This window comes from Ursus arctos, unplaced genomic scaffold (genome assembly GCF_023065955.2).
Source record: "Ursus arctos isolate Adak ecotype North America unplaced genomic scaffold, UrsArc2.0 scaffold_33, whole genome shotgun sequence".
Lineage (NCBI taxonomy): Eukaryota > Metazoa > Chordata > Mammalia > Carnivora > Ursidae > Ursus > Ursus arctos.
The window spans coordinates 17077051-17101847 of record NW_026623019.1 but is presented as its reverse complement, the minus strand read 5'-3'; the positions used below and the strand labels follow the sequence as shown (position 1 = coordinate 17101847).

Below are 24797 nucleotides of genomic sequence, written 5' to 3'. Positions count from 1 at the left end.
GGTAACTTTCTCTGAGCTCAAGTTATCCATATTGTAGAAAACCCAATCTTTAGAATAAGATTTTGCAATATGTTGAAAAGTGCCAAAAACATGTAAGTTGGACAGTAAACCCTTAAAATGATGGCTATCTTTATATAATTGGAAAACATACAGTATCGAAGACCTCATTACAAAAACAACTTAATTCACTCACTTAGGTATGGAGAATACCACATATCCCCTTAACTTGATAGCAAAGTTAGACCATATAGAATTTCTATTTCTGTGGATGAAAAACAGTTGAATATGGGAAATTTCATATTAAGTTGAATCATTATTTGCCTTTCCAAATATTCACAAGGGTAGGGCTGATGCTCAGGAATGATGAAAACAGGTTACTGAACCCATTTCAAGTAACAATGTGACCACAGAGGCCTCTCACTGTACAAGTTCAGTGACAACTTCAAAGTGGTACTCCTTAATAATGTACTTAACATTTTAACTGTCAGCAAATTCCAAATCCTTCAACTAGGGTATGAAAGTACGACTGGAGAATTTTAGATTCACTTACTCAAGTGGAGAGAAATATGGGAGTCATCAGGGACCTCTCAGAATGCCTAGTTATCATACCATTTTATGAATTAATTATAGAGTAACACCATACTCATGCATGCATGCTTGCAATCTCCACTTAATGGGAGTAAGCTGGGAAATTTAAAAGCCCTATAAAGAATATTTCAAATGCAGTTTTATTTTTAAAATTTTTAATTTTTTAAATCCCAGTGTAATTAACATACAGTGTTATTAGTTTCAGGTGTACAATATACAGATTCAACAATTCTACACATTACTCAGTGTTCACCAAGATAGGTGCATTCTTAATCCCTTTCACCTCTTTCACCCATCTACTCACCCAACTCCCCTCTGGTAACCATCAGTTTGCTCTCTATAGTTAGAGTCTGTTTTTTATGTTATTAGTTTGTTCATTTGTTTCTTAAACTATACCAGTGAAATCCTATATATTTGTCTTTTGCTGAATGACTTATTTCACTTAGCATTATACCCTCCAGATCCATCCATTTGGTTGCAAATGGCAAGATTTCAGTACTCTTAAAATATTCTGATACATACACACACACACACACACACACACACACACACACACACTTCTTTATTCATCTATTGATGAACACTTGAGCTGCTTCCATAATTTGGCTATTATAAATAATGCTGCAATAAACATAAGAGTGCATATAACTTTTCAAATTTGTTTTTCATATTATTTGGGTAAATACCCAGTAGTGGAATTAATGGATTGTATGGTAATTTTATTTTTAATTTTTTGACAAACCTCCATACGGTTTTTCACAGTGGCTGTGCCAGTTTGCATTCCAACTAACAGGGCACAAGGGTTCCTTTTTCTCCATATCCTTACCAACACCTGTTGGCTTCTTGTGTTTTTGATTCTAGCCACTCCGACAGGTGTGTGACAATATCTCAATGTGGTTTTGAATTTCATTTCCCTGATAATGAGTAACGCTGGGCATCTTTTCATGTGTCTGGGGCCATCTGGATGTCTTCTTTGGAGAAATGTCTGTTCACCTTTTCGGCCAACTTTTTAAACTGGATGTGTGTGTGTGTGTGTGTGTGTGTGTGCACGGGTGCGTTGAGTTGTATAAGTTCTTATGTGTTTTGGATAATAACCCCTTACCAGATATATCATTTGCAAATATCTTCTCCCATTCACTAGGTTATCTTTTTGCTTTGTTGGTTATTTACTTTGCTGGGCAGAAGATTTTTATTTTGCTGTAGTCCCAATAGTCTGTTTTTGCTTTTGTTTCCCTTGTATGTAGCGGTTTTCTTTTCTCTTGCTGCTTTTAAGATTCTATCACTACTTTTTCCCCATTTTTATTACTATGTGTCTTGGTGTGGACCTTCTTGGGCTGATTTTGTTGGGGGCTCTTGCTCCTTCCTGGATCTGGATTTCTGTGTCCTTCCCCAGGTTCGGGAAGGTTTTGGCTATTATTTCTTCAAATTTTCTGCTACCTTTTCTCTCTTTCCCTTCTGGGATCCCAATGCTGTGAATGTTATTACACTTCATGGTGTTGCTGAGTTCTCTTAATCTACTTTCATTTTTTTATTAATCTTTTCTGTCTGGTTGCTTGTTTTGCATTGCTCTGCCCCCCACGTCGCTGATCCATCTTTGTTTAGTCTATTTATTACCTCTCATGTATTTTAAACTTCAGTTATTGAGTTATTAATTTCTGATTGGTTCTGTTATGTCTTCTTTCTTTTTGTTCAGTGAGACCCTTAAGTCCTCCCCTCTTTTCTCAAGTCCATGAGTATCTTTATGACCATCACTTTAAATTCACTGTCAGGTATATTATCTCCATTTTGTTTAGCTCTCTTGCTGTGATTGTGTCCTGTTCTTTCATTTGGGACATATTCCTCTGTCTCCTCATTTTGTCTAACTCGGTGTCTGTTTCCATGTGTTAGAAAAATCAGCTATGTCTGTTTTTGAAAGAGAAAAATCAGCTATGTCTCCTGCTTAAGAAGTCCTATAGTGTCCTGCAGTGCAATGTCCCTTGTTCACCAGAATGCAGTGCTTCAGGAGTATCCTCTAGGTGTTATGTGCACCCTACTCTAATGACTGAGCTGAATTTGCCTTCAGTCCAATTGCCTGAGATGGCTCTCTTTGCCTATTGTGGGCAGAGTTTGGTCCCTGTGTTGCTAGTAGTCCAGTCTGGGGCTACCTATTGACTTGGGTCAGACCAGGTGTTTGCCAAAGCAGTGGTAGCAATGAACTACAGGAGCCTCTCCCTCTGTTGTCCCTGAGAAGCTTTTGTTAGTGGATGGGGCCTGCAATCGGACCAGATGTCTGCCCCCAGCCTATGCTGAGGCCATAGGTGAACTCCTATGTGTGGTTATTTCCCTTCGCTCTGTTGTAGGAGTCCCTCTGGAATGGTGCTGGCCCCTTTTGGTGCTGCTTACACACTGCCAGGTCTGTGCCACCTCTTTGGATGAACTCCTGCCAAGGGCACATTGGAGGGGAAAGGTCTGCCGGAGAATGCGTGGGCAGGGTGTGTGGTGCCAGCAAGGTCCGCACTGGTCTGCTATGGGAGGGGACCTTCAGCCAACTAGGAAAACTGCCCAGCCACGATGGCTGGAGTGGGTCTGCAGTGTGTGCAGGGAACAGGGCACACGATCAGCGAGCTGGGTAGAGAGTGTGTTTGTGCCGTGCTGGTTCCCACAGGTCTCCATGTGTCTATATTGTGGCGCAGGGGAAGGCAATGGCAATGGTCAGCTTCTCTGTTCTTATGTAAGATTCCCAAAGACCCCCTATCCCTTCTGCACATGCTCTGAGACTAGTAAATAAATCTCCTTCCTGTATACCCCAGACGTTTTACGAACTGCTGCTCGTATTTCAAGGGGGCTATTTATTGAGCTGTCTCTTTGATGGTGGGTATTCAGGCTCCCATTGTACTCTGGCTTTCCCAGAGCCAAGCCTGTGGATTTTAAAGTTCCAGGTATTAAGTCCCACTGATTTTAAGAACTTGCTAAATTATGCCCCTATGATTTTCAAAGCCAAATGTTATGAAGATTCATCTTTTCAGTGGGATCCCCTGTGCCTGGGGTGGGATCTGTATCTCTCTCTTCTCCATGACCATGGGTGTCCCTCCTTCCTATGGATGGACGGCCCTGAGAGTCAGTCTGGCTCCCCACCATGTCTCCACCCTTCCTATCCTCTTTGATGTGGCCTCTTCTCCACATTTAGCTGTGGAGAGTCTGTTCTGCCAGGCTTCAGGTCATTTTCTGGGTTATTTATACTGATTGTTATCAGTTATCTAGGTTTATCCATGAGACAAGGTGAGCCTAGGATCTCCCTACTCCACCATTTTTTCCAGAAATTCCTCATGTGCAATTTTAATAGGTGCATGTTATATGACACATAACTAAGTCATTTTATCAACCTTCTGTTGTTAAAAAGTTATGTTGTTTTTAATTCTTCACTATAATACTTTATCTCTGTACATATCTTTGAGTTAGTTTCTTCTTCTGGACAAACTGCAAGAAACATTAATTGCTGTGTCAAAAGATTACTTCCTTAAAAAAATTCTCCTTATCAGTACCAACCAATATCTGGGGTAGATACCTTTTCTATGCTCTCACACATTCTATCTAATAGTATTTTAATAGTTTATTGTCTTGTCTGCAGTTTCAATTAGAATAAAAGCTTCATGAAAGAAGGGACTATGTTTATCTTATTCTGCACTGTACTGCCAGTCCTTCACTTAGATTACTGCAGTATGTCATGTGCTGTACAATTATTTGCGGAAATAAGAAGGCAGAATGTCACTTTGTCTGACACCTCAGTTGGGAACATAGGCTTTGGGAGATCAACATCTGTCATGGCTAAGCACATGTAGAAATAACCGTAAAAGTATCATGAGTATTGATTTCGGGATTACAAACAGGTTTTAGCGAGTGGGAAAATTCACAAATATGGAACCTCTAAACAACAGGATTGACTACATATATGAAAAATGAAGATACACATACACACATGTGGTCAATCACTGGCTTTCTATTCTGTTTCATTATGTTAATCATTTTACTTCATAATACATTTTAGAAGTATTTAATACAATTCAATCTATTTTAGTAGTACCTCAAATGTTATGATGTCTCCATTCCCCATCTCAATTTCTTCTTTTAAAAAAAAAAATCTTTGAGACATCTTTTCCATTTATATTTCAAAAAAAAATATTTCACAATTTTTGAAAGACTTGAAAAAGAACTGCTATTTGATTTTTATTGAGAATGCATTAAATGTATAAATTAATGCATACAAACTAATATCTCTATAATATTAGGTCTAGGAAAATAGTCTCTCCACATTTATTCAAGATTTCTTTCTGGCCATTTTAACCAGTTAAGTTATACAATTTTCCTCACAGAAATATTGTTAAGTATCTTTTTAAAATTTTACATTGCAATTCATAGCTTTGTAACAAAATGATTTCAACAGAGGTGGTCACAACTATGAAATACTTATTTGTCTTGATGTGCATTACTCTGAAGCTGTAACCAAACTGAATTTCCAAATATCAATAATTTTAAAATTATTTCAGGGAAAATTGATTATACTCTATAACTGAGTAATTCTATTTCTAGAAATTCATCTATAGGAAATGAATTATCCTAAAGACATGAGTAGAATGTCATATAAGTATTGATGAACAATTGTATCAATTATCATTATAGTGTTATTTATAACAGCAAAAGAACCCAGAATCAAATTAACTTTTTAATAACAGGCAAATGAATTTTTAAAAACCTGCAGAATAAAGTGAAATATTTAGAAAAAAAATGTTGCACTCAAAATAACATGGAAAAATACTTACAGCATACTGTTAAGGGAAAAAATGAATTTAAGATCCAAAATAGACAATTTTTATTTTACTCAAATATATGTGCAGAAATAATTAACTAGAAGAAACACACCAAATTATTAGTACTTACCTTTCAGTGGTCGTATTGTCAGCAATCTTTTCTGTTCATCCTAATATCATTTTATGTATTTCTTCAATAAAAAGTTAACTCATTTTTGGACATAAAAATAATAAATATTTTTTAATGCTCTAGAGATATTTAGTGAACTCTTTTCAAAACAATCTATTTGTAATATAGGCTCACACCTAATTTACATCTACCATTTCTTGAAATAAGGCAAGATATGATTATAGATCATCTTTTTTAGTAAATTTAGACTTTTATACAGTTTAAAAGTTAATGAGCCATCTAAAGTTTAAGTCGTTACGCTTTATTATTAAAATAGCAGTCTCTCGCCTCAATATTTTCCTATGATTTTTGTATTCTCTGGACTTGGCTGAACAAATCACTCTACATTTTCCAATGGCTTCACTAACTGTATCACCTTAAACCCGGCTTTCCATGGAGCTCTATCATATAGAGGCCAATTTTTCTCCAACACACTATCAATCTCAGGGTTAAGAGATATAGAAATCATTTTCCTTAATTTGCAATGATACTCCCCAACTCTCACTCCAATCCCTTTAAGCATATCAACCATGTTTACCACCTTCTACTTCTTGCTTTAATCCATCAACTAGTCAGCATTTATTTTTGAACTTTGAGATTGATGAATCTCCAGTTTCTAAAGCCCTCTCTACATTCTTTTACTCTAGCAGTACCCTCGTCTTTGATTTCTTCCATCTCCATTATCCATCAACATGACTCTCAATATTTAACAATCCTGTCCCACTACCTTGAGTCACACCTGCTTGTTAAAAATTCAGTCTTGCCTGAAACTAACACCAAATATCAAGTACATAAAAAAAAATATCATGTACTATTAATTCACGGTTAACAATATCAACAGAGTCCTCAACATTGTCTCAACATACCCTCCTGGGCTGCCCCCCATCTTTCTCTGCCTGCTCTTAGTCTCTTTTGAGAAATATATGTTCCTTATGTATTAGCATTTGTGAGCATTCTGTCCCATATGTCCCACTCTACAAACTGTGTGATAATGGCTTTAATAACTACTTACATATTCCTAAGGACTCCCAAATCTGGAAGTCCAAACACTCTAATATCTACACACATATGTCTAAGTGCCTTCCAATCTCTTTCTATGTATCTCCATATCAAAGTCAGACAACAACTTCCAAGTTACTTTGCCATTAGAGAACTCAATGTCTCCAGCTCAACTGTTTTTTTCTGCATTGCTCTATCTTATCTCAGTGAACTGCATTATTACCAAATACTGAATTTTACAAACCTGCAACCCAAAGTCAAATTTAACTTCTCTCCTTGAACCCTAATCAACAATCTCTTACTAAATTCTACTTTTAAATTTCTCTTAACTGGTTAATTCTCCACCACCTCACTTCCCTACCCTAGAGAGCATTACATATTATTCATAAGTGAATCACTCCAGTAGTTAATAAACCATTCTTTCAACTTCCAGTTTTGTCTCCTTTTCACCTGGTTTTCTACAACCCTTCCAAAATCTAAATGTGATTCTAGTTTTGTGCATCAGCTCAGTAAACTCATTAAATAACACCTACCTCAACAATGAGGTAGGTACTATTTATTCATCCTTTGTAAAGACTGCTCATTATTATACTTCTTCCTTGCACAGTAACTGAGACATACTAGGTGCTTAATAAGTACGTAAATACTCAATTGTTGAAAAGTTCTCCTTCCATCCAAGATGAAATAATATGAACCGAGTTTACCATCCTGCCTGAAACAACTACCCCTCACCAAAAAAAACCCCACATAAAATGCATTAAAATGTGGTTTTCAAGACAGAACATCAGGCAACTCATTCCTGAGAGTTGGTAAACAAGCAAACAAACAAAAATCACAACAACAACAAGGTGAGCCCTGTGTTTGCTCCAACTTCTATGTTTTGAGATAATTTACAGGCCATGGTAAAGGGAGGGATAAGCCAGGAAAGGACCAGCAAAGTCCACAAGTTGAGAAGACAGAGCTGAGCGTCCAAAAAGAACAAGGTAGCTAAGTTCAATGGTAAAATGCCATAGAGAAACTCTGAAATTTTAACACTAAGTGCCTACATTAGGTAAGAAATGTTCAAAGCAGTAATCTTAGCTACCACCGAAAGATACCTACAAAAAGAGCAAAATTAAACCCAAAGTAAGCAGAAAGAAATAATATCAAAGAAGAAATCAATGAAAAAAGAAAAGAGAACAAGAGAGAAAAATCAAAAGGTAGTTCATTAAAATTAGTAAAATGATATAAATTTTAAGTATCAAGAATAACGGGGATGATATCACTACAGATATTAATGGATAAAAGGAGTATTATGGACAACTTTATGCCATAAAATTTTACAACTGAGATGAAATGAACAAATTTCATGAGAAAAAATTAGAGATCACTTGAGAAAAAAAAATCTGAATAGTCCTGAGTTTATTAAAGAAATGGAAATTGTGGTTGAAAATCTCCCACAAGTAAATTTCAGGTCCAAATGGCTTCAATGGTGAATTCTACCAAATATTTAAGAAATACTACAATTGTACACAAACTGTCACACATGTATCCATGTCAAAACTTTCAAACTATATACTTTAAAAATATGCAATTTATTACATGCTGATTATATCTCAATACAGCTCCTTTAAAAATATTCAACTAATAGAAAGAAGGGCCAGGGACACCTGGCTGCCTCATTTGGTAGAGCATATGACTCTTGATCTAAGGGTCATGAGTTCAAGCCCTATGTTGGGCAAAGAGCTCACTTTAAAATTTTTTTAAAAAATTAAAACTAAAATTAAAATTTTAAATTTAAAAAAAAAAAAAAAAGAAAGAAAGAAAGAAGGGCTGGAGGGAGCCACACCAGCCAGAGGTCAAAGAGAAGTAGATGTAGCAAAATAAGGGGAATGAAACAAAGAAAATGAGATCAAAGAAAAATGACAGGAAGAAGAGGGCAAGTCAGTGTTATAAATAGAGGGATCCAAGTTGGAAAAGAAATAGTGTTAAATCTAGAACAGGTGATTAGAAATAGCATGGAAACACAGTTAAGTCGTTCTGGAACTATTCGCTTATTCTCCTAATTTGTATTAGGAGATTCCCTTATTCTCCTAATTCATAATCCTATGCCCAATGATTACATATGATGTATTCTGTGTTTTATTTTGTTTTAAATTAGAGCATCAGATCCACAGCACAAAGCTGACAGAGTGGTTTGGTTAATGCTGTTATTACAAAGTGAATAAATGTATTATATTAGAAATTCTCCCACTTTTTTATAACCTTATAATTTACAAAAGAACTACAAAAAAGCACAAATATACATCCTCAGATAATAAACTGTACAGTGTTCCTAATTATCTAAGGAGTAATTTTCAAATACCATCTAGGTTTTCAAAAAACTGGGAGAGTATTAATAGATCTTGCCAAAAAGCTTGGGGAAGAGAAAAATCTCAAAACTAAGTATAGTTACATAAAGTAAAATCTCCCTGTACACAGAAGACTCAGGATACCAAAACCTTTAATGTAGAAAGTTTGAAAAAGACTGCATTCTCCACAAATGTACCTAAGCAAAGCTTACCTGTATAGTCGCATTTCACTCAGCCTTATTGTTATCAAATCAATAACGGGTGGGGGGTTGCTCTGGCTCTCTGTTATTATATGGAATGTGTTTGTCATTGTAATTAGTCCAAAATCAGCAACAAAAACATTTTCAGAAACTGGAGACTGTGGGATGACCACCACTGGGGCTTTGATGTTAACATCCAACGCCATTCTAGAACTCCTCTGTGCCAATTCTTTTACACCAGTAGCAGCCATTCCTGCTGCCTGAACAGTAGCCTCAGCCAAGGCTTGTTTAGCAGCTTGAAAATTATCTATAAAAGCCTAAAAGATAACAGAATTATATTCTTACAGTTACCATTAATGAATGATTGTTAAATATATCTTGATGCTTATGATTTCACTCCCATGAGAAAAATTTTTTCTTGGTACAACCAAGCATTCTTTATTCAAAGTCTGGTTGTCTGTATTAAATCTCAATTTTCTGCAATAAAAGTTGAGAAACACCAGGATACAGAAACATAGTGGAAAAAACAAAAATCTTGTCCCTACAACACAGCAACATGCAGATATTTCAAGGTTTCACTGGCAACTCTTTTCCTTTATTATCTCACTTTCCCTAAAGGCTAAGCAAGCATACTGTATTTCCCTACAGAGCCTCAATGGACTGTGATAGCTTATTTATGTTTGTAAGACAAAAAGTAACAGAAAAATTATAAAATATGTTTGTCAAGAACTCTAAAGTTTTTTTTAATTCTGAACTCTAGAAAATACTTCAGTAATGTAAAATATATCTAGAATTATACTTAATTTTAAAATTATACTTCATTTGCATGTTTCAAAACAATTCATTTTCAGTAATTTTTGAGTAAAAGGCAGGGCTTTGGGACATAATGATTTTGATTTATAAAAATAAATCAGAAAAAATAAAAATTAGACCAGGGATGTTTGTTCATCTTTACTATCTGTGTATGAAAAAAAATCATGGCTATGGGAAAAATTGTATCATAACCTCAGTTTAAAAGATCACAAAAATAGCGACATTATTTAGAATCAACTGATTATCTAGTTTATACACCAAAATTTAGAGACCACATTTTTTTAAAAAGTGAATACTGAAGTCATAGAGACAGGTATGACACTCACAGGAAAAAATTAATAGCTGACAGCAAGGGAAAAACGGGGGAAAAGACTGAAAAGGAGAAAAGAACACAAAACACCTTGTGGTGGTATCATACAAAATTAATTCTAAACACTTTAAAGCCCCACATGATCACAGTTACAATATGCAATAGAAAATACAATTTCCATAATGATTACATGAGACCAAAACAAACTTCAATTATATATTTAATATATTTCATTAGAATTATAAGTCAGGTAAAACAAAGACTTAAACCAATTATATATAAAATAAAGAATTCAATTAATATATAACAAATCCTATATATGGTCTATAATGTACATATTTAATACATTAGTATGCATGTATGAATTAACTGGACTATTCTTATATGAAAAAGATTTTATATAAATAACACACTGTGCATTTCAGTCATGATAAAGGATACCCAGAAAATTATGAAAAATCAGGGAAAAAAATAATGCAAGGAATTTTTGCTCTTTACCTATGTCTGACACCCGGCAATTTCCAACTAGTAGGAAAAAATAAAAAATTTGATTAACATACTTACCAATATAGAATAAAGAAATTTTGTGACAAAAACTACTTCAATGCAACCGACAGTTAAATTAACTTGAACATCAACCACGTTCATATCTGTGTATGCAGAACCAGCAGTTGCATCCACAAAAGAAATCATTTTGAAGCTAAAAACTTCTTTTCCAGTGATGTAAACAGCCTTAATGAGAGAAAATTCAAGTGTCAAAATCCACTTGTGAAATGTGCTTTCAGTACAAAAATAAAGCACAAAATAATGAAACACACGTATTTGGAAAATCTTCCTAAGTATTCAAGCCAAGTACAAATAAAGCAGTAATTCTAACTAGTGTTTGTTTTGTTTTAATGTAAGCCCCATGCCCAGTGCCCGCACTCACAACTCTGAGAGTGAGACCTGAGCTGAGATCCAGAATTGGACACTCAACCGACTGAGCCATGCAGGTGCCCCCTAACACCTTTATCAGAACCTAAACGGCAAGGTTTTTCAAACTGGTGATGGCAGCTTCCTTTGTGGGTCATGAAATTAGTTTAGTAGGTCTGGCCCAACATTTTTTTCAATAATATTTTTTCACACTCTCGCTCTCTAAACTAAAGAAAAATGATCGGACCATACATTTTCATTTAGTGCGTATACTTATATAATAAGAGTAGCCATATGAATGTATTATTTGGTCACTGTAAAAAGTTTGAAAAACACCGTACCTTTGCAACTCAATGAAACCTACTTCTCTTGATTTATGTGAATAGGTTTTCCAGATTCTTCAAAAAGTCTCCTCCTATCACTATAGTTCTCTTATTAGTTTGTGAAGGGTCATCTCAACTGCTGAATAAGACTTACCTACGGCAGTTTGAAATCTCAAGCTCTGCACTACTAGTGAAAAATGGTAGAGACAACAGCACATGTGAAATGTCAAAAACATTTTGGAAGATGGACATATCATCAACTAATTTCGTTTATATCTTTCCTGACCCTCCTAAATGCTAGAAGCCGGAAAGCTGAAGAGCCATCAAAAAAGCAAATGAATTCCAACATGGAACAAAGAAAACCTAAGAAATCAAAGAAATTAAGGAGCTCTGAAGGCGGAGGTGCAAGATGAGGCTGAAAAAAGCCTACAGGAGTTCTGCTTCTGTCTCAGATGTAGAATGCTGAGCAGAGGCCCATTCCAAACCTTAACGGCAACCACACCACCACCAAAGAACCAGATAAACTATAAAACCGTAACTTTTCTTAAAAACCATTAGAAATTTGAGGCTACAAGCCAACCAAGCAGCCTAAAATCTAAGGATAAAAAAAGTACCTTCAGGAGAGACAGAACACAAGCACCAGTTTACCTGTGTTAAGGGGAAGGAGAAGGAGATGCCAGGTACCACACAAGCTAGATAAGAAGAATCCAGCTAAAATGGTAAAGGTGGACTATGGACTAATGTGAGATATAGAATCTCTGGCAGCCACAGACCCAAGAAGAGTTCACTCCCAGTTGCAAGGACTTCACGGGGAGCTCTCTGCTAGGAGCTTATGAGAAATACTGGGGGCAGAGTAGAAGATGAGAGAAAGCTTTCCTTGGTTATGACCCTGGAAGAGGGAGAAGTCTTCATTGCAAAAAGGGCCAAAAGACCACCAGGATTATTCTCTTCTCAAAACAAAACCTTAAGAAACTAGGAGAGGGGTGCCCAGGTGGCTCAGTCAGTTAGCGTCTGACTCGGGTTTTGGCCCAGGTCATGATTTCAGGATCCTGAGATCCAGCCCTGCCTAGGGCTCTGCACTCAGTGGGGAATCTGCTTAAGGATTCTCTCGTCCTCCCCCTCCTCTCCTCCCCATTCACACTCTTGCTCTCTAAAATAAATAAATCAATCTTAAAAAAAGAACCTAGGAGAAAGGCAATACTTTGTTGTCCTCAGGAACAGGTGAAGACACTATGCCTCAGGGGCTAGGATAAAAGAAAACCCCTTCTACACCCATGCAGAGAAACCTTCTAGGGGCCACACCATTCTAGTTCACCTTCTCCTAGGGCAGGGAAGAATACGCTCTCCCCATAGGAACTACTAAAGAGATGAGTCAGATGCCATGGAAAAGAGGGACAGATACATAAAGAATGCCCTCTTTTTTTTTTTTTTTAAAGATTTATTCATTTTAGAGAAAGAGCACATGCAAGCAGAGGGAGGGTAGAGGGAGAGAGAAGCAGACTGCCTACTGAGTGTGGAGCCTAACACAGGGCTCAATTTTTGGACCCTGAGATCCTGACCTGAGCTGATCAAGAGTCAGATGCTTAACCGACTGAGCCACCCAGGCACCCCATGAATGCCCCATTTTAGAAACTTAAAGGAACAGGCATGGCGAGGACTGGAACAGGACTAGGACAACTGACAAGTCTACCCAAAACACCTCTCTGCCAACAAAATACTCACCATCAAGCAGGAAAGCACTGAAGAAAAAGCAGCAGTAAACGATCATGAAAGAAACGGTCAAGAGTACAGAAAGAGGGGTGCCTGGGTAGCTCAATCGTTAAGCGTCTGCCTCTGGCTCAGGGTGTGATCCCAGGGTCCTGGGATCGAGCCCCACATCGGGGTCCCTGCTCAGCAGAAAGCCTGCTTCTCCCTCTCCCACTCCCCCTGCTGGTGTTCATTCTCTCGCTGTGTCTCTCTCTGTCCAATAAATAAATAAAATCTTTAAAAAAAAAAAAAAAGTGTACAGAAAGAGAAATTTTTAAGGTATGGAAGTAGAGGGAAGATCAAATACAGAGCATGGAGCAGCATTCCAGGAACAAAGTCCCCCATCCTAAGCACAAAATATAGCTGAAGGAATGTGTAGTATAATGAAGGCAATCCTATTAAACAAGAAAACTCAAACCCAGCTCAGCTCTCCATTAAACTGTCTCAACCTCCATGCTAATAGCCTAGCAGAGAAAGTACCCATTATCAGACATAAATATTGCTCATTTCAGTATGTGTCCTATACATGATCTGTCACATTCAATCAGTAACTAAGATATACCACAAAAAGCAAGGAAAACCAAAACCCAACAAATGACAAAGAAATCAACAGAACCAGGCCTGCCTGTAACACAGACGTTGTAACTTCCAGGCAGTGAATTTTAAGTTCCTATGATTAATAATGGTAAATGCTTCTAGTAGAAAAGGTAGAAAATATGCATGAACAGATGAATGTCAGCAAAGAAACAGATGAAAGAAGAATAAAGAATATATTAACGACTAAAAAAAAAACTTGGAACAGAGATGAAGAATATCTTCTATGGGTTAATACGTGGGTTCAACAGACCCAAGGATAAAAAATAAAAATAAGTGGGTAATTCTTGTAAACATTCACTTTTAAAACATACTTCTATAAAAAAGATATAAGAAACTAATTTACAATGATATCTTCTTATTTCATAAGAATGTTAGATCAGCTAGACTCCTTCTTAGAGTCCATGTTATTCTATATTATGTATAACGCACGTAAATAACAATTATCTGTACAATGGTTCTAGGGTAAACAGAGGATGATGCTCCAGAGCAGATGCAAATAGTCTGAGAACTCCAGGTATCCTTTGCCCAATTTCCCAAAAAGCTGAGGGGCTAAAATACATTATTGTGCCCAAAACCCATTCAGAGCACAATAGTCTGTCATGGCACAGTAATTAGGAAGCTTTGATCTGGGGCAAAATGTTGTCCCTCTAATTCCTTGACATGTGGAGAGTTATCGAACCAAGGCAGTTTGTTTAAAAATCACGTACATTGGAGGAGCACCTGGTGGCTCAGTCGGTCAAACGTCAGACTCTTGGTTTCAGCTCAGGTCATGATCTCTGGATCATGAGATCGAGTCCCGCGTTGGGCTCTGTGCTCAGCACAAAGTTTGCATGAGATTCTCTCCCTTTCCCTCTCCCTCCCCTCCTGTTCCCCAGCCTCCCCTCCCCCACCCCACCCCCCACACTCTCTAAAATAAATAAATAAAATCTTTTTTAAAAATCTAAAAAACCATGTACACTGGAATCAAAGTCAAGGAATAGGGAGAGGGAAATGGGGTTGGGGCAAGAAGACCGAAGTACGAAACTTTTCATTTTGTAGCTTTTTGTAAATTGATTTTTTTAACCTTACAGATGCATTAATAATAAAATTAAATAGGAGAAAAAAAGTAAATGCCTTGGGTTACATTATCAGTTCCATTACTAACTACTTGTGCGACTTTTAGTAGATGGACTTATTTATGTGAGCTTTACTTCCTAGACAGGGCAAATAAAATGCATAATCTACTTCTTAAATGCTTTAGTACTTTTGTTTTTTTCTTAAAAACAATAGAAGCACATTAAATCATGGCTTCCGGAAAATTTCTTGTTCCTTATTACTATGGACCACACACATTTGATGCTTTGGCACCTTGTTTTCTCACACTAGCAAGCCTAATAACAAAATATAAAGAGTAAGGATTTTTATTTAACAGAAAAATCAAGTCATCACTGTATTTCATCAGTATTATTGGCTAAACCTCACTTATTTCCTTTCACACTCCAAACTCTGACTTCATGACTCAAGAAGTACCTCAGCCTTTTCTGATCCTACTCCTTGATGTTGTCTTCACTCTCTTAAATATACCATCTTACATAGAGGCTCGACTGTTCAAAAATTACCTGTCCAACTCTACAACAGTATCTGGACCAAGAACCTTACTGTCTTATACCCAGTACTAATACTGATCCCTTCGACCACTAGCCATCCGTTCAAAGGACTCAGTTAATATTGTGAACAGCTATACCATAGTAAGTACCCATGAAAATAAACTTAAAAAATAATCTCATCTGTTCAGTCTGACTTCATACCCTCTGCTGCTGAAATCTGAAATGCATCACAAAGTTCACGGTATTTGGAGAAGAACAAAAAGAAAGAAAAAAAATGAAAAAGGCATTTACTAACTGCCCCTCCTTAGCCCCCAACTATGTTTCAGGAGCATTATGTAAACTTATTTATGAGATACTTAATCCTCATTTTACAAATAAAGAAACAGAATCTCAGTTTAGGTCACTCAACTGCTAAGGAACAGAGCTAAGATACAAACCCAATTATGCCTAACTCCAAAACCCATCCACTTAATAGCCACATTGCTAAATTTCAGCAACTAATTTATATGACCAATGTTTAAGGACAAGCATATTTAATGAGGTACTATTAAGTAACAAATTCATACCTTTTTGTATACGGCTGTCTTATCAGAATCCAAAACAATTATATTCCTTAGCTTTGCATTTATTTCAGTTGCAGCAGGCCTCATAACGATCTCAGAATCAAGCCCTAAGGGAATACAAGAATGACTGAATGGCTTTTCTCCCATTTAATAGTTCTGAATTTATTTTTTCTGAAATTTTAGTACCTTCAATCTTAATTTCAGCAATGTTACGTTTCTGATCTTGAATAAAGATCTGTAAACAAGATAATTCCGCTAAAATCTGCCAGGTAATAATATCTTCGTTCTTGGATAGTTTTAAAGCTGCAAAAAAATAATTGTAAAACATAAGGAAAAAGTTTAGTAGTTAGCTCACTACCCTTATAAAGTAACCGAAGTATAAGAAAAATTAATGATAATACTAAGGAAAATCTGATTTGCCATTCCATTGAAAGCAAGCAAAATAATCTTGTCACTACTCAATTAGGGATTCTAAAAAAAACCAATCAAACCTAATAAAAACAAAGCCAAACAAATCAGACCCAACAAAAAACAGTTCCTAGATGAGACTAACATTTAAACCTAAAAAATTATAGTTGTAAAACCACAAATCACTTGAGACACAATGATTATGAGGTAATACTTCTCATTGTCAAACCTCAACTTTTCATTGCTTAAAAAGTACTTGATTAAAAAGCACACCGTGAAGTGATTCAAATTTTCTCAGTTCTATTTTTCTAATCTAAAATTATGATATTAAATGCATGAATTTTAATCCAAATCAAATACTAGCACTGTATAATATCTGACTAAAAAGATTAATGTGATAAATAAAAGTCACATTTTCTTAACTGGTAATCACTTTCTTTAAGTATCATTTTCTAAAATTTACCTGGATATAGTAATCTTTCTAGATATTAATCTAGGCAATAGAATTCTGAAGCCAATATTAGGCATGAATAATAAAGCAAAAGCTAATTTATTATTGATCCACATGGTAAAAAACTTTGAAGCTGAATTTTAAACATACGCATTTTTTTAACGACCTCTCCTTTGTCTTCAGTCTCTGCAACAGACACTGGAGCTGGTTTTTCTTCCAATTGTGGAAGTATATTATTAAAATAATTTATTGTATTCAGAAGTGCTTCAGTATGTAAATGAATATCCAAAGAGGAAAAGTTCACCTAAAGAACAAAGCTGATTTTAGTAACAGGTCAATAAATATTTGTTTGCTGCTCGGTATAAGGCACTATGGTTTGTGGTATAAAGGATAAAGAATTTATAATATTCTATTTTTATCTTCAAGGATCATACAGTTGTAGTTATAAAAGTTTTCATAATATATTTACTTAAAAATACAGTATCTAATTAAAAAATAAATTATTCATTCATACCTTAATCAGTTGCATAGCATTGTTATAAGCACTTTTTAAGTTGGGTAGATTCTTTTCAGCCTATCCAAAGAGAAAAAAAAAAAGCAAATCTGTTCGAGTATCTTAGGAAGACATATAGTATACACAATTTCAACTCCATAAGGGCCTTCCTAATTCTTCCTCTATGTGACAGAATTGTCTATCAAGTATCCAAATACTGTGCATTACCTTTAGATCTAGAATGCTTTCGTCATATAAAAGCTATTTAATGCATAAACAAAAACCCAAAATATCTACATCAATAATAGTAAAAATGGTCTTAAAAGCAATAAAATACTCTTTCAGCGTTATTATGATCAAGTATTTTTTTTTTAAGATTTATTTATTTGAGAGAGAGAGAGCACGCATGAGGGTGGCTCAGGGCAGAGGGAGAGAGAAAACTTTAGCAGACTCCTCACTGAGATGGGAGCCCCATGTGGGGCTTGATCTCAAGACCCCGAGAACATGACCTGAGCTGAAACCAAGGGTCTGAACGCTTATCCAACTGCACCACCTTGGCGCCCCTAATTAATTACTTTAAGATTTTATCATATATTTATTTTAGAGAGAGAGATAGAGAGCACACAAGTGTAGGGGGGAGGGGCAGACGGAGAGGAAGAGAGAAACCCAAGCAGACTCCGTGCTGAGCAGAGAGCCTGAGGTAGGGCTCCATCCCACAACCCTTGTGATCTCTCACAACCAGAGGGGAAACAAGAGTGGGAAGCTCAACTGACCACGCCACCCAGGTGCCCCTACGATAAAGCAATTATTAAATTAATGTGGCACTTACATAAAAGTAAAAACAGGTCAATGAAAACATGGAATAAATCTTAAGTAGACCCTAGTACATATAAAAACTTAATAAATGATGAAATTAATATCATAAATCAATAGAAAAGGAATAGAGTCACTGAAACCAGGAAAATGAGGTAAGTTCAGATAACACCAGGAAATCAAATGAAAGACTGATCTCGTATCAAAATAAACTCCATCAAGATTAAAAGGTTTGGGTTTTAGGGCGCCTGAGTGGCTCAGTCAGTTAAGCCTCTAACTCTTGATTTCGGCTCAGGTCATAATCTCAGGGTTACGAGAACAAGCCCAGCGTTGGGCTCGTGCTCAGTGGGAGTTTTCTTGAGATTCTCTCTCCTTCTCTTTTCACCCCTCTCCCCCACCCCCCGTCCGCATGCATGCTGTCTCTCTCAAATACAATAAGACTAAAAAAAAAAAAAAAAAATGGTTTGGGTTTTTGATTTTGGGTTTTTTTTGGCTATCGGAGGGGAAAAAAACTCAAAACTTCATGTCATTTCTACTTAGAACAGAGGCCTATTATTTTTCTATATTAAGTGTTTTATAAATCAAAACTAATAAAGGATGACAAAACAAGAAAACCTTAAAATTTTTAGGAATTTTAGAAAACACATTACGATGAAGATTAAGCTGCATCTAACTTACAAAACTTGATTACAAAATTACAGAAGTACATTTACCACAACAAAGCATACAAACGAAGCACTCACCTTCACATATTCCAGTGTTAGCAGATCTTCCATTGTATTATCCAGTGTTGTAATCAAATAAATTGGTTTCTCGTTTGCATCTAAAAATGATTTTTTAAATTACTCTTTCATATAAAAAAACAATGGAAAATAAATATCAGCAACATTAATAAAATATAACTGGAAAAGACGAATTTCCTGTATCAGTTCTGGGCCTTGGATTCTACCTTACCCAAGTCAGGTCCCTCTCCTCCTTTAAACTCTGAAGCTGTAATTTCTCCTCACAACTCCCTTCCCATCTCCTATGTCACAATGTGAAACAATCTTACCCTTCTAAACTTAGACAGAAAGTAAGGTGTAAAAAAAAAAAAAAAAAAAAAAAAAAAGTAGCAATCAGTTAAAGAAAAAACGAGTAATTACCATGAGCAATGAAAGGACATGGAGAGAATTGTGAGCCATTCATTGAGCCACAGAAATACCTTGAAAGAAAATCGTCAGACTCCCTGAAAACCTATTTTTGACAGATCAGGTATGTGATGAAAAACTAAGTTTTTCTGTATATTAGTTTAGAGTAAATCCCATTGCCGTAAAATTAGTCTTTACTAGTTGCATTCTTGCTTCTGATTAAAATTTAAGAAAATAGTAGGAAAACTGCTGTAAAACAGTATTTTGTATGAGGGCTTTAACTCTATCATCACCAAATTATTTATGATTATTCAAAATTAGTATCTAGATAGTGGAAGAAAGGAATACAAATCAATCATAATACTCCTGGGGAAAAAATGCAACACATTCCACAGAATCTTCCAGATTTAAAAGTTTATTAGCTATTCAGCCAGCTTTCTACTTCAGATGCTACTTGCATTTCAAACCTTAAATAGGTCTTGACTTTTCTCACACATTTACTTATCCACAGAACTATTTACTGATCATTTATAAGAAATTATGCTATCCGCTTCTTCCCACTCCAACTAAAAATACAAAAGCAAAAATGTTACAGAAATAGGGGCCATGGCAACTTTGTATCAGTATTCTGCAAACTAGGGTTTTCTTATCCTGTGCTATTGGGAAAACAAACAAAAAATAAACATAACAATTAAAAACTGCTATAATACTTCTGGATTGCTGGAGAGCACTATCAAATTGGTTCACTTTTTTTCCAATCACAAGAGCAAATGGTTTCTTGATGTAAAAAAGCATAATAAAGTAAAACTCTGTATCTGCTATGTATGACAGTTTTCTTAGCAAAAGATAATCATAGTAAAGTCTACCACACTCATGTTCTCAAGGGCTACAGAACAAGTGTAGAATATGGAACTAAATTGGACTTCATTAAAATTAAAAATCCTGCTCTGTGAAGAACAATGCTAATAAAATGAGAAAAACAGCCACAGATGAGAAAATATTTGCAAAAGACACATCTGATAAGGGGCTGTTATCCAAAATATACAAAGAACTCTTACAAATTATCAAGAAAAAAACAAACACCATTAAAACAACAGATCAAACACCTTAATAGACAACTCGCCAAAGATCTACAGAAGCCAAATCAGCATATGAGAAAGATGCTCTAGGTCATCAGGGAAATACAAATTTAAAAAAACCAATGAGATACCACTTCATACCTTATTGGAATGCTCAAAATTAAATACACCAACATCAAATATTGGTGAGGATCTGAAGCAACAGGAACTCTCAGTCATTGCTGACTGAGAATACTACACGGTATAGCCTGTTTGGAAGACAGCTTGATTGTTTCTTACAAAAGTAAAAGTACTCTTTCCATATAACCCAACAGTGGTGTTCCCTGGTATTTACCCAAGGCAGCTGAAAATTTACGCCCACACAAGAACCTTCATACAGATGTTTATTGCACCTTTATTCAGAACTCTCAAAACTTGTGTGCAACCAAGATGCCCTTTATAAGTGAATGGAAAAAGAAACTGTGGTACATCATCATACAATGGAACATTATTCAGTACGAAAAAGTGAGCTATCAAGTAATGAGAAGATACAGAAATACGTATTACTAGCTGAAAAAGTCAGTCTGAAAGGCTATATATGGTATGATCCCAGCTATGTGACACTCTGGAAAAAAGGATAAACTATGGATACGGTAAAAAAGCTCCGTGGTTGCCAGGACGAGGGGCAAGACAGAAAAGAATGAAGAGGTGGAATATAGAGGATTTGTAGAGCAGTGGAACTGTGTATGATAATATAATGCTCGATACTTGTCATTACACGTGTCCAAAACCCTTAGAATGCACAGCACCAAGCTGAACCCTAACAGCAACTGTGGACAGTGGGGGTACTATGCCAATGTACACCAACTGCAACAAACGTACTCCTCTGTGGTGGATGGTGATAACGGAAGAGGTTGTGCATGTGAAAGTACAGGGGGAAAGCCCTATAGCGAAACTGCTCAGTGGCACTAAATCAAAAACTGCTCTATAGTTAACTAAAAATTGTTAATGTCATTCCTAACCATATACAATGTTCTTCTGTTACAAAGAAGCTTTATAAAATTAAAATTAACCTACTAAATCAGTTCTCTTTTTTAAATTGAGTATGTCACACATAACACTGTATTAGTTTTGGGTATAAAAAAGAATGATTCATTATTTGTATATATTATGAAATGATCACAATAATCTAGTTAATATCTGTCCTCATAGTTACGATTTTGTTTTTCCTTGTGATGAGGACTTTCCAGATTTACTATCTCAGCAGCTTTCAAATATGCAATCTGGTATGTTAACTATAACCACTATGCTATACTTTGTATCCTCCTGATTCATTTCATAACTGGAAATTTTTTATCTCTGGAGCCCCTTCACCCATGCCAACTGCACTCCACCACCACTGCCTCTGGCAACCACCAATCTTCTATGTACCTATCAGCTTGGATTTTTTTTTTTTTAATATTCCACATATAAGTGAGATCAGACGGTATCTTTCTCTGACTTATTTCACTTAGCATAATGCTCTCAAGGTCCATCCATATTGTCACAAGTGACAAGATTTCATTCTTTTTTATGGTTGAATAGAATTCTGTTGTGTCTTTGCATATGTGTGTGAATAAGATAATCACATCTTTTATGAATTCACTCATTGACTGCACATCTTGGCTATTATAAATAGTGCCACAAGGAACACGGAGTACATTTATCTTTTTGAGTTAGTGTCTTCATTTTCTTTGGGAAAATACCCAGAAGTGGAAGTGCTAGATCATATGATATATTTAAATTTTTGAGGAATCTACATATTGTCTTCCATAATGTCTGCACTAATTTACATTTACAACAGTACACAAGGGTTTCCTTTCCTCCACAGCCTCACCAACACTTATTATTTCTTGTTTTTTTGAGAACACCCATTCTGACAGGTGTGAGGTCATATGTCATTGAGGTTTTGAGCAGCAGTTCCCCAATAATTAGTGATATTCAGCATCTTTTCATATACCTGTTAGCCATCTTTATGTTTTCTTTGGGGAAAATGTCTATTCAGATCCTCTACTCTTTTTTTTTAATTGAATTGGTTTTCGGCTATTGAGTTGCAGGAATTCTTTATATATTTTGGGTATGAACCACTGATCAGATTTTAATTTGCATGTATCTTCTCCCACTCAGTCAGCTGCCTTTTCAATTGGTTGATGGCTTCCTTAGCTGTGAAGAAGATTTTTGGTTTAATGTAGTCCTACTTGTTTATTGTTGTCTTTGCTTTTGGAACCAGATCCAAATAACCAACAAAAGACTAATGTAAAGGCACTTACTGCCTATATTTTCTTCCAGGAGTTTTATGGTTTCAGGTCTTCCATTCGAGCCTTTGATCCATCTTAATTTTTGTGTATGGTGTAGGATAGTAGTCATAGTCCAGTTTTATTCTTTTGCATATGGGGGCCCAGTTTTCCTAGCACCACTTATTGAAGAAACTATCCTTTCCTCATATTATATTCTTGACTCCTTTGCCAAAAGTAATTGACCATACATGAATATGCTTGTTTCTAGACTTTTTTGGTTCCATTGATCAATGGGTTTGTTTTTATATTGCTACCATAAAGTTTTATATCAGTAGCATAGATAACTTTGTAATATATTTTGATATCAGGGAACACGATGCCTCCACTTTTGTTCTTTCACAAGACTGTTCTGGGTATGTGGGGTGTTTTGTGGTCGCATACCAATTTAGAATTTTTTTTTTTTAGTTCTGTGAAAAATGTCATTGGAATTTTGACAGGGACTGCACTGAATGTGCAGATTTCCTATGAATAATATGAACACTTTACTCATGTTAATTATTCCAATCCATAAGCATGGATTATCTTTCCACTTATTTTTTTTTCATCACTGTCTTATAGTTTTCAGTATACAGGTCTTTCACCTCCTTAAATTTATTCTTATGCATTTTAATTTTTTGATGGAACTGCAAATGGAATTGTTTTCTTAACGTCTCCTTCTCATAGTGTATAGAGACCCAAAAGAATTTTGTATTTTTCTATCCTACAACATTACTGAATTTACTGATTAGATCTAACAGCATTTTGGTGGAGCCCTTAAAGTTTATTTATACATATATATATATATATATATATTATCACATCACCTGCAAATAGTGACAGTTTTACTATTTGGGTCAACAAAGAATTACTGCAGATATTGACAATTTTATACTGAGTCAATAAAGAAAAAATTTTTTAAATACCTTAGGACCAATGAGAACATAAATACAATACACCAAAATTTATGGAATGCAGCAGAAGTATTTCTTAGAGGACAGAGCACAGCAATAAATGCCTACCTCTTGAAACAAGAAAAAACTCAAATGAACAATCTAACTTTATACTTCAAGGAACTAGAAAAAGAACAAACAAAACCCCAAATTAGAAGGAAATAAAATATCAGATTAGAAATAAAGGAAATAGAGACTAAAAAAACAATGGAAAAGATCAATATAACTAACAGCTGGGTCCTTTCAAAAATAAGCAAAATGCACAAACCTTTAGCTAGATTCACCAAGAAAAAAAAGAGAAGGCTCAAATAAAATCAGGCATGAGAAAGGAGACATTACAACTGACAACCACAGAAATACAAAGGATCATAAGAAACTACAATGAAAAATCATAACACTAATAATTAGGCAACCTAGAAGAAACAGATAAATTCCTCGAAACATACAACCTTTCTAGACTTAATAATCAGGAAATACAAAATATACATGGACCAATTACTTATAAAGAAATTGAATCAGTAATCAAAAACCTCCCAACAAACAAAAGTCCAGGACCAGACTGCTTCACTGATGAACACTACCAAACATTAAATGAAGAACACTAATCTTTCTGAAACATCTCTAAAAATTAGAAGGAAACACTTCCAAACTCATTTACAAGTCAAGCACTACCCTGGTACCAAATCCAGCCAAGAATACTATAAGAAAATAAAATCATAGGCCAATATTTTAGAGGAACATAATGCGAAAATCCTCAACAAAATATAAGCACAATAAATTCAACAATACATTGAAAGGATCATACACCATAAACAAATAGGATTTGTTCCAAGGATGGTTCAACATCCACGAATCTATCAATGTGATATACTACATTAACAAAATGAAGTATAAAAATATTATGATCTCCATGGCTGAAGAAAAGCATATGACAAAATTCAACATCCATTTACATAAAAACTTTCAACAAAGTGGGTAGAGAGGGAACATACCTCAACATAATAAAGACCCTATATAACAAGCCCATAGCTATCATACTCAATGGTGAAAGCTGAAACCTTATACTCTAAATCAGGAACAAGAAAAGGGTGCCTACTCTTGTCACTTTTATTCAATATAGTACTGAAGTCCTAGCTAGAATAATTAGGCAAGAAAAAGAAATAAAAGGCATTCACATTAGAAATAAACTGTTTGTCTTAATCATTCCATCAACCATTTACAATTATCTTACACGAATAAACCCAAAAACATAAAGGAATATA

General features: G+C 35.5%; 1 protein-coding gene across 4 annotated transcripts in view; it reads right to left on the bottom strand.

Moving 5' to 3' along the window:
- Positions 1–24797, bottom strand: part of VPS13A (vacuolar protein sorting 13 homolog A) — a 242767-nt gene that overhangs the window by 129817 nt on the left and 88153 nt on the right. For all 4 annotated transcript variants that reach the window (XR_008956869.1, XM_026518814.4, XM_026518816.4 and 1 more), the window contains exons 27-33: positions 18829–18908; positions 17294–17353; positions 16930–17083; positions 16107–16223; positions 15924–16027; positions 10758–10925; positions 9083–9387 (exon numbers count right to left, since the gene is read on the bottom strand). Coding sequence is in view for 3 of the 4 variants with exons in the window: in XM_026518814.4 (XP_026374599.1) it covers positions 9083–9387; positions 10758–10925; positions 15924–16027; positions 16107–16223; positions 16930–17083; positions 17294–17353; positions 18829–18908 (988 nt within the window). In the remaining variant the exon portion in view is untranslated. The remainder of the gene's footprint in view (positions 1–9082; positions 9388–10757; positions 10926–15923; positions 16028–16106; positions 16224–16929; positions 17084–17293; positions 17354–18828; positions 18909–24797) is intronic.